Raw genomic sequence first — 17195 nt, 5'->3', positions numbered from 1 at the left:
CATTCTGAAAAATCACTGAAATCTCCACAGAAACAAATTGTTGCAGTACACGAAGATGTTCAAGTTGGTAAGTACTGTCCACTTATATGCTTAGCAAATATTCGTCTCAGCATCCTACAGTGAAAACAGCATGCTAACAACCTGATACGGCCAAACAAGTTAATGCTCATGTAAACGATTCATACTTCATGTAACTTGATTTTACAAGTAATAGTTATCCAAAACACTGAATAAGGAGAAATGCAGAAATCTGTGACCTCCACACCACTATCGCAGAGACAGAGGCTTTCTGGCACTGGCTCTTCCTTTCCTCCTCCTCTTCCTGTAAATACAGCTAGCCTGACAAGCTGCTAGATTGTTTCTTATGTGCATTGTGTTCAGGTACTGTCTTACAACAACATTAATAGTGCAATTTAAATCAGAGCCGCAAGAGGCACTGGAATTAATTACACATTAATCCCCATAGCAAAACCATTAGAAAAAACATTTCCACTGTAACAAAAAATGAACACGCAACATCAGGTACTTCCTGCTCTGAAACACAGCCCACAGGAAGACAGAAGTAAATATGTACTTACACTAGAAAGTTTCAAGGAATCTGCTGTTCCTTGCTAACATACTGCACACCAGCAACCCACATTATTCATTTACAGGTGTATATATAATATTTAGTAAGTCTTCAAATAAAGAAAAATTTATTTCACAGTTAATTAGATATGTACCCAGTGGAGCTGACTTTTTTTTTTGAAAACCATCATGGGAAGAATAACATCACTTGAAGCCAACTTGCCATTGAACAATGTTTTTCAGCAATTCATGTTTCCCAAGAGTTGCTATATTTTAAAAAATGGCTTTTTTAAAAAAGGAACAAATACCTAAATGTGTATATGTACGTATGTGTGTGTGTGTATATATATACACACACACACGTACATATACACGTTTATATATATATATATATATATATATATATATGGTATCACTATTTAGCTTTAAACAGTTACGTATTTCCCAATTTAAAAATTATAGTAAAATGGTCATACAACTCTGTCACAGACCTCAACTAACTATACCTTGGAGGATAAAAATGAATAGACCACACTAACAGCAGATTTTGGAAAGTTTGGTATTTAAATATGGTCTTGTCATCCTTTAAGATGTGCTGCCATTCACATCACATATCAGAATGGTAACTTACAGCATAGCTGCTTGGCATCACACAAGTGACTTAAAGTCAAGTTCAAATGCTGCCTTGTTTTCTTACACGAGCTAATGGAGAATAATGTAGCACTGGGTACTTACTGCAAGTTCCACCGCTGAACATGGGAATTGTTTCAAACATCATCTTGTGAAACAGCAGTGCCACTGGTCTGTAATCCAGGTGATTCTTTAACAGGTAGCTATAATAGTACACGTAGCGTCTCTGACTGGGAATTGTTACTCCCTAAACAAAGGAAAAATATATGTCAAAAAGCATCCAGACCATTTGCTAGCAGTGACTAACAAGGCTCCTGCGTACTATCTTGGGATTTAACTAAAGATGAATAAACCACGAATGATAAGGTAAGCAAAAGTACACAGAATAAACCACCATTTTTTATGCTGAGCAAACCTTTGGCAGTTAGGCTGGAGACTAGCACAGAGTAAAATACCCTTGCTGGTAGTAACTCAAAAGCAGGGGAATGCTCCATCACAGAAACCCATCATTACAGCTTTTTAGTAGCTCCTAACAACCCACAGGGATTTCTTTCTTGCGACTAGAAAGTTAGTTGGAGCCTGGTCCAACTAACTGGCTTAAAAAACAGCAAAAACGTAACAGCCCGTGGGCACATCCCATTTTTCCCCAGTCAGTTGTCCACATCTCTTTCACTTGACTGGTTCTCCAGCTATTTTTGACTGGTTCTCCAGCTACTTTTGTAGGTATCTCCTAGCATCCATCTCAAGCAGCAAGGTAAAGAATGCAACCTTTTCCAAATCTTGAACATAAAGCCCTCAAAGACTGTGTGTGACAGACTTCCAGCATCACTGTGAGGAGGCCCCTATAATTTTTAAGCACCAGTACATGGATTACTTTTCTACAGCAGTTTCAGAGGACTCTTCTTTGGTTTGCTAATATCACTGTACTCATGACTGACACTACCTTCTATTAAAGACATTTCAGAAATGCATTTTGAAAATCAAAAGTGGAAAGTTTCATTAATATGGGCCTGATGGTTCAAATTGTTAAATGAAGAACTTCTCAAATGAATTATACAACTCTGAAGCAAACCCTTACTTTGAGACCATATAACCAATAATTTTTTTTTTTAAATAAACTTTTATTACTATTTCTACAATCTTAAACTTCAATAAATAGTTTCAAAGCTCTTATAGCTACTGTTTTCAAGAGGAAATGATAAAGATGAAAACAAATTGAATTTAGAAAACGCATAAAGTTTTGTAACAGGCCATACCATATACTTGCAACTGCGTCATTAAGTACACTTTCTTATTAAAACAATGTGAAATTGCAATAAACTGGAAATAACAGAAGGTTTCATATATGAATCTGTGAGCATTTTAGTCATGAAGTCCACAACACAGTGCATCTATAAACACTTAGTTCTAACATCTCCTTCACCTCACAACAACCATAAGGCTAAGGATAGCCAGAATACTTGGCTATCTTCCTGCCTTTATTTTTAAAATGTTGAGAGTTACACCACTTCAGCTGCTTAAAAATCACACAAAAGGCTTTTCCCTATAGGACTTGTACAACTGCCTTCTTAAGTAGCCTTCTACTTCTCGTTCAGATGTCACCTTGGTAGTTATCAGACCCGCTCCTTAAGGGAGCTTTCAAGTTTGCTTTATTGGAATCTGAGCTTCACGCTTGAGAAAATCCCAGTGTCAGAGCAAACCATTAGTAATTTGTCGACACTGCCAACTAGAAGAAAGCCTTACAGCTGAAAAAAATGCCTCCCTTCTCTGCTCATAGCTTCTCCATGCCATAAAGGATGAGTCGTACTAAGAAAGCACAGCACACCTTACCAAGGCAACTAGGAATGGGTCCAGAATGATGGGAACAGAGCCACTTACATGGCTAAAGTGACAGGTGATCTCAAAGCAAAAACAGTTCTCAGCCAAGAAGGCAAATCTGAGATCTCTGCTCCCCAGAGACATAGCCTTTACCCTGAGATCCTCAGAATCAGCCACGGTGAAAGGGAACAGAAAATTACTCATTTTTCAAAGGTTTGCTTTCAAAAAGAATTCTTTCATAACAAGGTAATATTCTGAGAGGTATGATCAATCCCCACTTACATTTATCCAAGGAAGAATAAAGAACAGGGAAGCAGTTTAAGCACTTTCTCCTTGAGCTGCTTGTATTTCACACCAACCCCCATCAACTTTTTTTTTTTTTTTTTCCTCATGGGCATCCAATAAGCTCCCCTAGTCCCTGAGACAGAGCTTCAAAGATAGTGCTGAGCTGTGTAGTTGTCACCAGAATTATAAGCTGCTGCCTCGTGGTTTTCCTCTCACTGTAGCATGGGCAGCATTATGAAGAAGAAACAGTTTTGGAAATAATATTCCCACGGTCACTTCAATAACGTGTCCTACTTCAAAAGCAATATTAAATCTGCAGCATCAGACTAAGCTTATGGCATTGGGTTTAGTAGAGCTTGTCACCTGAGCCTTCATAACTGATCAGCTATGACACATCAGACATTGGATACCTACCTGCTGAAAAAATCATTCTGAGACTTCCTCGCAGAAAGTAATTGTTTTTTATTTCCTGTTCAGTTACATTTAACTGCTGCTATCACCACTATTAGGAGTTTTTCCTCAAATACAACAATATGAAGGTCAAAGAATGCTCTTTAATGGATCATCTCCAGCCCAGGCATTTGATTAGTTGTTCCCAGCTGATAACTATTCATTAAGTAGACCATGCTTCCTTCTGAGACTATCCTCATCATAAAACCCTTCACAGAAGATGTGGGAATAAATAGAAAGTTCCAGCTGTAGGAACCTACAGTTGTCAGTCTTCATCATCACAGTAGTATTTCAGTATCCATCTTAAGGAAAAAAGAGGTGATAAGCTAACCAGTTCAAACTGTGGAAGCAGCAGCATTTTTTTAGAAGACTTATTTTGGGACTGACTTCTTCCTCAGTTCTGAAAACAGGCTGGACAACCATAATTATTTATCAAATTCCAGAGAACAGTATCTCCCTTAGTTTAAAGGGAAAGGAAACAGTGCTGTTCTACTACAGTGGTGGTGACCAGACTATTTTTTATCCAGTGCCTTGTAATCTTTCCCATTCTCTCCTTCTAAAAAAGGATCCCTCCCATGATGAGTTACAGAAGCTGAATGAGGCAGCTTATATGAAAAAAAAGCACTTTTAGGTGAGAAAGAACCTTTTATACTCAAGCTCTGCCATGTCTTATTCCCCACTACCTTTCCCAGGACAAACAGTACATCAGCAGACTCTCTAGGAATTGTCAGCTTAATCTACAACTCTCACTGGATGTTGCAAATGCTTCCGCGAAGCTGCTTGTGCCATCACGCACTTGGGAAATGCTTGCTACAAAAGTACTCGGGGGTTGTCCTCTTGACCAATTAGTCATACTTCCTCTTGCAATTAGACTCACACTTCCTGCCAGCATGGACTAAACCCTCTTGAGACTCACTTTGCCATGCACATTAATGGCTACAGTGATTTTAGTTGTACTATTCTGAGTAGCTATACAAAAGGTGCATACCTTGTGCTTGCTTTAAAGAAAATATGGTACCTAATTAAAGCCAGTTTTCCTTTATCATGCATGTCTTGGCCCAGCAACAACAACAAAAAGTTTCTTGTCCCTGGGTGCAAGCAGCTCCTTTGATGTCTCAATTACTTTGAGTTCAGGAAGTCAAATATATAAAGGTGTGGTGAAGTGTCAAGTACTAGAGCAGCATTTGGCATGCAATACTGAAACACTGGCCGAAAGGGAAGACAAAGCTCCCAGAACCTACCCTAGAATACCTGCTTACACACGCTACTGTTACAATCATGGGAATCACATACTGCCCACAGTCCAAATAAAAATAACCAGGCTCAAGTGGAGCTGGGAAAAATCAACTCTTCCAGAAGAGACATTGAAACCAAAACAAAGTTCCTGGTTATAGACAGTATTTACAGGGAAGCTAAACAAGGCTCTCACTATTCCTGTTTACTAAACCCTCTGCTACCTCAAACACGCCAGAGGGACCGCTGAGGTACTAATGAACAATTAACTGACCTTATCCTCCAAACAGTAACACACAGAAATACCACCCTCTTCATACAAAAAGGAAACTGAGGTACAGTACGCTTCACCATATATTTGTTGAGGTTTGTGATTTTCATGTCATTTTAGCTGGCTCTAGATAATTCTTATCAGTAAGAGCAGTCTACATTGTTTATTCATCACACAGCTTATTCCTATTCACTATAATGCCTTCTTACCAACTCCCATGAAGCTGTGATGGGAAACCTTTACGCTGTCTTCTTTCTAGTATCATACCACAATTATCTTCTAAAGCAGAACATGGAATAGCAGCTCCATCTCCTAAGAACAGCAAACTAGGAGTTCATTTGCTCCTTCTAATGAATCAACAGCCAAATCCTAAAATTCCTTATGTGATACTTCAGCTCTCAAGAGCCTTCAAACACAAAACTCCACTTAAAGGTCTACACGCTGCAAAATTAATACTTTATGCAAATATTACAGGAACACAGAGAGCTCGGTACTTCAATAGGTTGAAATTGGCTTGCTGAGATGATTCTCCAGGTCCACTCTACCGAGATGTACAAGGAAATGATGGAAGATAAGCAGGGAAGCTTGTTGAAATGACCTTGCATCATACACGTTATTATATTTGGAGAAGGTTTCAGGAAGAAAAAAAAGACTTAATTCACATTAATGAGGCATAACCAAGCCAAAAAGGTCCAACAAACAGTTACTGCTAAGTCAGTCTGCACCACTGACAAGGTCTTAACAGAAAGCTCTTGTAGCCACAAAAATCATTTCTCTGAAATGACAACCACCCACTCCTCAGAAGTAGAAGAAATTAAATGGCCGCCCCTGACAAAGCAGGTTCTGAGGCAGACAGTATCTATCCTTAACAATGCTTTTTAATGAAAAGGGAGCATCCATCAGCAGACTGGATATACTCTTCCAGTAGGGATATTCATCTGTAAAAAGCACTTTAATGTCTATGCATCTCAGAACACCACCACAGAAGTTGGGAGAACCTGAGGAACTGAATGGCTCATCCATTCAGGCAAAACAACCTAGAATAATCCTCTCATTTCAGCTGAAAATGCTAAACGAAAAGGTTCACTCATCAACCACCTATTTGATGCTACACACAGCAGAACGCTATTTAAAAGGCTATTTAAAATAAACTGTCCAGATCATCATGAACAGGAGATGGAAAAAACAGACTTTCAGTGTTGTGGCTAATTTCTTATGCTGCTTAAGAAAGCTTTTGTATTAAGAAGGACTATACCGATCCAATAACGTTAAAGACTTTAAACATTAAGCATGAAATCAGGTATTACAAGGCATTTCTTAAAGGGTTTGACTATTCAAATTGACCTCAACCAGGAAAAGTATAAAGTAACTTACCTTCTTATCTCTGGTCCTTACTTCCCCATAGAAATCTAGAGCTTCCTGAGCCTTTAAAAACTTGCCTCGATGCAACAAATATGCGCATATCATTACACCAGTTCGTCCCTTTCCAGCTTTACAGTGGATTGCTGCAACATGATTGTCATCTTCACTTAGCCATTGGTCAAGATCTTCACAAAAAGGTTTAATGAGCTCAAGTTGTGGTGGGTTATGGTCTTCAAAAGGGTACTGTGCAACTGTAACAAGAAAGAAAAACTTACCAAAATCTCAAAAGGAAACTACAGCAAGCTCAACTAGACGTGTCACCTTTGGACAAGCACACACAAAAATTAACATTCTAAATAAAAACTCTTATATAAGACTCTTATATGTATATATAAGACTCTTATATGTATATATATAAAGCATATAGCTTTGTTTTCACTGTTGTGCAAACATATTATACACTAAACACATCACAGACATTTCTCTATTAATACATAAGCACATATCTTAGACTATTTCACAGTGCTTCTGAAACAAGTGGCACAGACTCTATTTTACACTATTTTTCTGGAATTTAAGAGTGCACTGGCACAAAGAATAACCTTGTGAAAATCCATTGGTCAACAATTAGACTACCTGCTGAGAAAAAGCAGGGCCAAACCTCACTCACTGATCAGAGACAGGAATTTTGCAGCAAGAATTCTGAGTGGCTGGTTCTACATCATGAACAAACACTCAGAATTTGCTCCAAGCAGTTTAGAAACAAAACTAATTTCTATATTAAATAATTGTAATCAAAAAAGAAATCTCATGCAAGGCATCTGCAATACCTATGGGTTTTAAGATGGAAACCATCAAACGCAGTTGTCTTTTTTTTTTTTTTTTATGTGGATGTGTGTGCATACGTATGTATTTCAAGCAAGCATGTAGGAAATAAAAAAACACTCTGAGCAAAAAATAAGCAACAGGCAGATAGTAGCACCCAAAACAAACCTATTCCTGACTCATCAAATCAGACAACAGATAATGCCACACTGGTTGGCATTACATTGAGATGTACTAGTTTGGTCAGAACAGCACTTCTCAAAGCACACCCGTTTCTTGAGCGACAGACTTGGGACCTTACAAGTCTGGTTCATTTATAAAATTTCTCAGCTAGAAACACCATTTCCTTTTCTGGTCTAAAAATGAACACATTTCATTTCTGGCATATGTTTGTATTTGCTTCAGAAGTACTACTCTCTTGTCATACACACAAGGCTCCTTTTGATGAATCCCCAAGGACTTAAAGAGCAGAAGTGAGGTATGAAGTTATGGAACTGCTAAATCACTGTAGCACAAGTCTGAAGCCTTTTGGATGGATCTGCAAGGACAGTTTATTCTCTTGCAGTACAGATTGTCCACTTAATCTCCCAGGAGACCAAAAATGGAAGCCTGATAAAGTGAATAATCTCTCTTAAAGAAGCAGCAAAGCTTAATGAACATGAATGTACAATAAATAAATTCTTGCACTTTGAAGATGCAAAGACACCCAAAGTGACCATTGCATGCAAAGTTACACAGATGTTACTTTTTGCAGCAGATATAAGCGAAAGGAATTTATTTAGAAGCCCCTAAAATAGGAAAGTACTCAGAATCAAAGACTTGCAGCATCTCCTATGTTAACCACATCCAGTAAGGCTCCTGTGAAGGGGAGAGACAAAGAAGTCCCAAAATAACTGCCTGAAAAATCCCAAGTAGTAACAGATCATTGAAGATGCTCTCCAAGATTTGGGATCACAGGCAAACCCTGCAGGATTTTCTGCAAAGACTGAATGAGGAACTGGTGAAATGGGTGCACTGCAATGGTTCAGACAAGAAGTCAGAAAGCAACCTTAGGAAATATTAAGCTGTAGAGTCTCAAACTTTGAGGAAAGGGCAGGTACTCCATGGATAAGGTTACTAACTCTGGAAAGCACCGCATGGAGAACAGCTCTGACTCCCTTCTCCAAGCTCCCAGACATTTCAAGAAAAACTCCACAGCACATAAGGGGAAAAACAAAAAAAACATGGCAAAGTAGAAGACAATTTCCAGCATGGAAGTACTTCAGAAACTACACAAGCCCTGGACAGAAAGCCAGCATCTGGCATTGAAGAGCTTTCAATGTTTGGTTTTGCATTTGATGCTAGAACATTCAAGCTGAAAACTGAATTACTATTGTTTTTCACATTTTCAGCGTAGAAAGGAGAACTTCCCTTTGAAATTAATTCACTTACAAAAATTTTAAAGGTTTTTTCTGCTGCTACTAATAAAAGTTAGTCCCGAGTCACCAATGTGGTCATCTAAGGTAACTAATTTGGCAATAACAAAAAAAATAAAATATGTATCTCCCTAGAACAGCTTATGCAGAGGAGCTGTAAATGGTGCCGTCACAAACAACATTTTTGGATGGGATTTACAGTGAAGGGATCCAAGTACCTCCATAACAGAAAGCATAAACTAATGCAAGCACATGTTCTGGACATTATATTAGAAGCACATCCTTTTCAGTTATGCCTTTTCTCTTACCCAAAAAATTGCCCAAGCAGATCTTAAGATACTTTTTTTTCTGGCTTGTACATGCTTAGTAAGGTTTCAGAACACTGCTGTTCAACATAATTAGTACAAATGAGGAGAAAAGATGACTTACAAATGAAAACCTCAGTTCCTCTATATTCAGGCATTAAAGCAGCCAATTGCATTTTGGTCACGTTCTAAACACCCTCTTTAAAACTAGAAGGATGTTATAAAATAAATAATAAGAAAGTCAAGTCCTTGCTAAGGATCTAGTATTTATTACCTGGGGCATTCATACTGACAAAACAGGAACATCAGTTTCCAGTCTCCAAGAGCCTCATCAAAAGGAGCCCCTAGAAGTTTCCCCACAGGTTCTGGCAGTTCTGCAAAGTATCTAAGAACCAAATCATCTCAAAGAATCATCAAATGGGATTTTTTTTTTTTATTATTATTATTTTTTAAGTTTCTTCAATAATTCAAATGCTATTTGACATCATTCCTCACTCCCAACTCTCCTAAATTATTATTCATCGATCTTCATCCATGAACTGTGAAATTTAAAGAGAATACACGTATGAGACAGTGAAAACATACCTCTGCAGTTAAATTTGGCGGTGTCATAATGTCTTTCAGCACACCTAAAAAGAAAAATAAGACAGGAGTTCAAGACAAGCTTCTGAAGCACTGTGTGTTTTAGTCAGTGTGACTCTCAGTTTAGTCAGTGTGTTTTAGTCAGTGTGACTCTCAATGGAGACACTCACCCAAGTAATGCAATACGCTATTGTTTTTAACACTGTAGCATTAACTATTCCAGCCACTCCAGCAGCTTTATTGCTCCCACATAAGCACATATGGACAAGATGGCTGTGACCTTTATGAACCAATTGACTGCTCTCAAACTATGTGTCAAGATACATCTGCAACAACATAGATGCCAAGGGTCATGGGACTCACAAGGACATTTTTAAGACCCTTAGCTAGTGCAACCCAAGCAAAGCATTCTTCTTTCAGTTACAGAACTGTGACACAAGCATCACAGGTAACAGAAAGCACCACTGAACATTACAATACAGATCACTTTTATCAAACAGATGGCAACACTGCTCTCCAACTTGGCATTTGTTCTTGAAATTAGGTCAACTGAAAAAAAAAGGCCAGTAAGCCAGTTTCCCCCCCCACAGACCCTGGAAACAAGCACATTTCTGAAGACTCTGGAGTTGCACCAAAGTCTATTTTACTACTCTCCACAGAAGATCCACTCTAGCTAGCTATCAATCAGCAAAGCAAACCACACAATGTTAGTCACGCAGAATGACTTGCCTAGGGATAAGCAGAACTGATCAGATATACAGAATCCAGCCAAAATGGATGGCATGTCATAAGGAAACAAGCTATATCAGGCGTTGGGGCTAAGAGGAAAGAAGATAAGAATAGGATGCCCTTCTGTAATCTTCCTTAGAGTTACTCATTGTAGGAAAAGTGCTGTGCTCCTATGTCACACAAGAAAAATATAGTTCAGAAAGGAAAATGAGAACAACTCTTCCTCAAAACAACAGGACTCTAGGTTAAACATGATGCTGGTGATCATTTCAGTAGACAATACACATCTAGGTCTTCTGTTTTGGTTAAAACCTGGACTCCTCAGAGTGTTCAAATAACCCTGCCAGTTTCAGGATGGGTATGAACTTATCTTTCTTTCACAGGTATGCTATGACTGCCACCTTTGGAGCTGTATACGGCTTTTGACACCTTCAGACACACAGACTTTTAGGCTCTGACCTTTATGACTGTTCCACCTAACCAAAGCCTTGCAGACCCCGCATTGAGCTTTGTCCATGAGACTCATACACCAGGGACAGAAGTAAATCTGCTGGGGTTGCTGGTGCACTCAATGTTTTCATTTTTTTCTGAATTCTAGAGCTTTCCTGGCTCTACTCTTTGCTAGGGAAAAGTCTGGCAGTTTTCATGTTCACATATTCATATTTCACATTGCTGACACCTCTGGGCCAAGTGTCATGGAGTAGGTGAGTCTCAAAAGAACATTATCTGCACTTGAGCCTTCAAGAAGGTTAGACGCTGGAAGTATGCCCAAGATATAGTCACCACACCTAGAGCAGCCAACAGCCATGCTGGGCAAAGGACTGTTACAAGTTAGTCAGCATCTGAACTTTGGAAGTTGAGCCTGTTAGGAAGCAAAGTAGTTAATACAAAGCATCTTATCCAACCGCACTCTTCAAGAAAATTTCCTTCTTCCTTCTAAAGAAACACCCAGTTCAAAGTGGTACTACGGGACAAAACTCTTCAAAACAAAAAAAAAAAATCCACACATGGGCAAAAAAAAAGCTTTCAAATTGTTAAGTTTGAGATAGTAACAAGTAGAATACTATAAGGGATAGAAAATAGTCTTGTTGATACCAAGGATAGAAACTGAGCACAGAACATAGCCATGTCACTCTCTATACCCTCATATGGGAGCTGTACACAACACAGGGCAGATGCTGAACTCCAGACACAGCTGTACAAGACATCCTCCCACTCCCTTGCACGGAACACATGCGTATCAACATTAGAGATCCCACTGGCATACACTTTGGGGATGTTTCCATTGCTTAGCATTTTAAGAGCATTTGGTTTTTAGACACAGTTACACCTGTAATGCAGTCAAATCTCCTGATGAAACCTGAAGATTCTGGGGGGATTTTGGAAGGAGTCAATCATCAGGGTTTTGTAATCCTATGAGCAGAACTCTGACAGCACATTTAAAGCAACTCCAATGCAAAGTGCTGCCAAGATGGGCACCTTCCTGGTCACAGCCACGACCCTGTTGCTGACAGGACCACAGGCAACAGAAAAGACATGTCAATGGCCAACCCCACACGCACAGAGACATACAAAGTAAGCAGAGAAAATCCATGTTGCTCATTACAGTGCTTTCAAGTATCTACCTTTATTGAAGATACTTAATAGGGTGGAGAAGTGGAGATGACAATAGGCGCAAGAATAATTTGGTGGCATGTGAATATTGAAGGTGAAAGTGAACAAACATGTTAAAACAAGGAAGAACAAAGAATAAATAGCAAAGGGTTAAAGGCACAATCAAGGAAAAAAAAAAGAAACAAAATTAAATCTAATGCTCAAACATTCATTGGGAAGCTGAAAGCCACGATGTGAGCATAAGGCAAAACTCACATCATTTAAAGATCAGTTCAGAAAAATCCTTCTAAATCCTGTTAAAGGAAACTGCTCAATATACACATCACTATCATTTTCACATAACTGCTACCTTAAGGGAACTCAAATCCTGTGCCAGTACTTGCAATCCTTCTGGTTATAGCCATATAGCTCCCCTGAACTCCTACTTCCGTCTTATGAAGAGATACAACAGACCAATTATTTACGAAGGATCAGATTAATCCAAGGAGATGCTGTTCTCTGAAATATCTGAAGGCTGTAATTTCTTCCTATTGCACAACCAAGCACTCCAGCAATTCACCCAATGGCATTTATTTAGTTAATATGTGTACAAATTTTGCACTCAAAGACATAGATAACCTGGCCTTTCTAGCCAGAAACAAAGTTTAAAAGCTATGCAGCAGGAACTTGAGTCTCCACTTCCAGATGATCCATTTTTTTTCAGGATAAAGAAAACATCCTTTTAAAGTGTAATGCATTGCCTGGATACTGCTATTCTAAGCCAGTAAGACTTTGTGTTTTATTATTTTATTTTAAATCAATATGCTTCTAAGTATCTGCAAGTTTTCCACTAATAATTTCTCAACTCAGATTTTTGGAAAAAAAAAAATGGGGGAGTAGGAAAACCAGGACCTTGTCAACATCTGTTGACAAGACAAAATCAATCATACAAATGAAATTAGGCTAAATTAGCATATAAAGATTATCAATAGACAAAAGAGAAAGCATTTCTGTTTTGTAACAAGAACAGCTTTTAGCATGACTGACTGTTCTGATGAAAACATTACACTTCTAAAGCTGAGAAACCATCAGGCTACTGATTGCTGTGGTAGTTTAGTCAATATGATGAACAGGGACATTGAAGAATACATCCAGAACCTGGGTACCAATACAGTTAAGATACCTCCAAAAAATACAAACTATACAGGAAGAGTATTCATTTGGCAACTTCTTCACTGCAGACATTAATATATTAACAGAAAGCCTGCTGTGAATTACTTTTCACTTTTTAATCACACGGTACAAGCTCTAGATGGGCTGGATGCCAAGTCATTTAAAAGCATTCGAGTAATATGAATACACACCAGCATTTCATTTAACCTCACTCAGCTTCACTAAATGAAGTAACAGTGCTCTCAATCAAGCTTAATTGTTTTAAGAAATGTGCAAAACATCTCTAATTCTGCTTCAGTACAGCAGCAAGCCACTTTCACTCAGAAGCTATTTTTAGAACCCATTATTTCAGAAAATGTATCTATATGAGCATACTTACAGATTGTATATCTTGTAATGGTTTTTATGCTTTGAATCCAAAAACCTTAAATGGGGGGAGAAAAAGGCATGTATTAATATACATTTCAATAATTATGGTCTTAATTTACAGCATCATTAAAACAACATCCATCACATGCAGCTCTGCTTTCCACATTCCAGCTGGCCCTGTGGTATCTCCAAGCAGGGCAGGCAGCATGTTGCAAACCTCCCTTGTACAAACAAGCCATCAGTAGGAGTGAGGCTACTTGTGCAACTGAGGGACCAAGAGCTGACATGCAACTGAAACATTTACTGTATGCACCAATTTGCACTGACTTAGAAGATACTCACACATCAATAGATTAAACTGGGGAAGTGTTGTTCATTTAAAACAAAGTATCAACGACATGAAGGATCTGTACACAGTTACTTCCAATACGATCATCTATGCAAAATATTTTGCTACAATGGTGTTTCCAATGAAAAAAAGCAGTCAAAGTAACTTCTGTAATCCCGTTCAAACAGCCAGAATCATTTATCTTTAAAACCTGTTTTTTTAAGATGGCCATCATTTGCCACTGAAATCTGCAGACCATGCCCAGTGACAGTCTGGGTTCAGAAAGGAGAAAGCCCATTCTAGTTTTTTTTTTTTTCACACTTGCGCTCACTTCATTTTCACGCTAACTTTGTAATGAAAACTTTCCCTACAAGCCTCAGAGAGCTAAACTGCAAATGTGATTCATCAAAATTGCCATAATTATATATGATGTGTCACCTGGCAATGTTCAAGAAGAAATAACATACAAATGTTTACACTTAACATCATCAACAGTGTGTATCTGCACATCAGCCAGAACGAATTTAATTAGCCATGACAGAACATGCTGTTCAAATTGAAAGAAACACTTGCTGCTAAAATCCTGGAAAGCTCAAGCAAAAACAAGCTCTGGTTATCAATCATAATATTCCAGAAGAACCTAGAAGAACTTTGTGGTTAAACTGATGCGTTAAAATGAGAACAGATGTGTATGCTCTTTGGGCAGCACTGAGTGTGGGACTCCAATTTCATCAGCACAAGTATTCAGTAACTACTGCTGGTGCCCCTGTTGGAAGACGCGGGGAGATTCAGGAAGACCTGGACCGAACAGCTCATTCCAGAGGGCCCCACCGGTTTGAAACATGCTGGACAATGACAAGAGCGGACTCTGCTTCCTCCAGTTACATCCACAGGACTAAGCGTAAGCTTCCATGCAAGTGTCTAACTATTAAATTCCAGCCACAATACCTCAAAGTGTACCTCAAAGCCTGACTTCTCATACAGCATTATCATTAAATTTGTCAGGACACCAGCTGTCTAGAAAAAGCCCACTGGCATATCCCTCGTGGCTCAATACCAATTGCTCTGGAGCTCAAACACACTGAATTTCGACATAAAAACTTCTTGAAAAAAAATAATACTCCAAGCATAACACTACTTTAGCATCCAACTCCCTACAGCTACTTAATTTACATGTATCTCTCCACATCTTAATATGTTCCATCACACTTTTAGGCTGTCACTAGTCCAGTCCCTTTCATCAGTGTTTATTAATACTGATTAATAGTTGATAGTAACTTCCTTTCAAAAGTCTGACTTACACGTTTTATTTATACACTCAACCAATAAAATTTTCCTTTATGTAGGAACCACTGAAATCAATGCTGTGAACACAAGAGGACCTTCAAAGACTACTACCTATTGTTATTAATTTGGGTTAGTGCCTATGCCATTTGTTCCTAACCCAGCTTTCGGCTCTATCCGAAACCTTCCAAAGGTGGAGCCCACAGGGGACCCCTTGTGTCACACAGCAGGTGCAGTACCCAGATCAGCTTAACAAAAAGGTGGCTCTGACAGCTAGTGAAAGAAGTTGGGTAGACAATGTGAGTTTGTGGGACTGCCCTCAACCATCCCAAAGGACAGAGAAAACTCGGTTTGCATGTAATGCGTCTGCACTAACTTGTACCTTGTATTAGACACCATGGCTTCACACATCTCGACAATTCTAGTGGAGACGTAGGCTCTGCAGGAGTATTTACAAACTGGAACCTCACCGACATGACCCACTCTTTACTACTGCCTGACAGAATAAGGTCACTGCTGCAAGCATGGTCAAAGCCAGACTAACATTTTCAGTGCTACTCATGGATGGTGAGCTTTGCCATAACAGTTAAATATACAAAAATGAAACCCTCCCAAACTCGTCTGCGTCTAACTGCAGCCGCTCAACAAAGCTGCTGTCTCCAGATAACTTATTCTCAGCTGAGGGCCACAGTTCCTCCAAGTGTGAGAACCAAGGCACTTATTTCAGCACAAAGCTGGATGCAAACAACCACCAGTGAAATTCAAGCGTCACTAATTCTGCCTGGCAACTATCCTGAGAAACTTTGTGGCACCTCAAACCTGGACGCAGCACCTTCTTCCCCAGGTTTGGCTACTTCCAACTCCACTGCCCAACCATATTCCTTGCATCATCCCTTGTTCCCAAAATTCAAGCCTCTTGAAAAGCTACTTAAGTTACTGGCTCAAATGCCAATGTTCTCAAAAGCAGCAAGAGTGGCTTAAAAAAAAAAAATCAGAATTCAGGATGCTGAGTAGACTAATATCTGGCTCTTTTGCACAGGTATTTAGCTTTTAGAGGCATTTCTAATGCTGCATTCTCCAGGTGGGATGTTAAGCAAGCACATTACTATGATGCTTCTAAATCACTAAGCACATCCTGGGGCTTTAGGCAACCTGGTCTAGAGCAAGGTTTCTCTACCCATGGCAGGGGGCTGGAACTAGATGGGCTTGAAGGTCCCTTTCAACCCAACCTGTTCTGTGCTTCTGTGATCCCCCAGAGATGTATCCAGCAGCTAAGAACAGGTAATATGTTAAAAATAAAAACCTTTTTACAAAATGCACTATAAGCATCACCAGCAATCGTGAATTTTAGCTAGTTTGTCTCCTCTTCTACGCAGCCACATTTAAAAAGCCTTTATCCAGAGCCACCTATAATTTACTGCTGTAAATCAAAATTTACTTATCAATCACCTCATTTATCACTTGGAGAAAGGCTATGGGCAAACACACCCTGAATTGACATCAGTTATTTGAGCAAACTCTCAGTACTGCAAACAGAGGCATGGATTCACATCTTTCTAAAATAAAATAACCTCCTTTTACATCAACACAATTTGCTGCGTTCAGCTTTTCACATGAAAAAGCAGATTTGAGATCAACCCAGAACAGCAGCCTGGACTAACATTATTGAAAAAGCTATTCTCAGCATTTATAACATTTATATGAGTCAGTTCACACATCTTTTCCTGAGCAGAACATATATGAGTGCAGAAAAGGATACTTAAGATTTACAAGAGTAACTTAAAAAGAAGAAAAATAGAACCTTACCTTACTACATCATCAATATTGTTCCGGTACACTCCTTCAAGCCTCTCTGCAGGAAAACCCATAGCAATTATGTTTGGATAAATATCTGAATATGTGAGTTAGGGAAACATTTATAAAATATGTACAATTTCTGCAATAATATTAAATGAACATCACTAAATATTTATATG

The 17195-nt window shown here is 38.8% G+C and overlaps 1 protein-coding gene across 2 annotated transcripts in view; it reads right to left on the bottom strand.

Annotated features, from left to right (window-relative positions):
* Positions 1–17195, bottom strand: part of PTEN (phosphatase and tensin homolog) — a 48509-nt gene that overhangs the window by 15600 nt on the left and 15714 nt on the right. The window contains exons 2-6 of one of the 2 annotated variants that reach the window (XM_084525223.1): positions 17026–17110; positions 13618–13662; positions 9747–9790; positions 6629–6867; positions 1303–1444 (exon numbers count right to left, since the gene is read on the bottom strand). In XM_084525223.1, the coding sequence (XP_084381349.1) occupies positions 1303–1444; positions 6629–6867; positions 9747–9790; positions 13618–13662; positions 17026–17110 (555 nt within the window). Of the gene's footprint in view, positions 1–1302; positions 1445–6628; positions 6868–9435; positions 9546–9746; positions 9791–13617; positions 13663–17025; positions 17111–17195 lie in introns of those variants that run through there. The other variant, XM_084525224.1, reaches the window with a different exon arrangement.

The sequence above is a fragment of the Aythya ferina genome (assembly GCF_964211825.1).
Source record: "Aythya ferina genome assembly, chromosome: 7".
Classification (NCBI taxonomy): Eukaryota; Metazoa; Chordata; class Aves; order Anseriformes; family Anatidae; genus Aythya; species Aythya ferina.
Note: the sequence above shows the minus strand (reverse complement) of the source record. Positions and strands in the feature narration are given on the sequence as shown.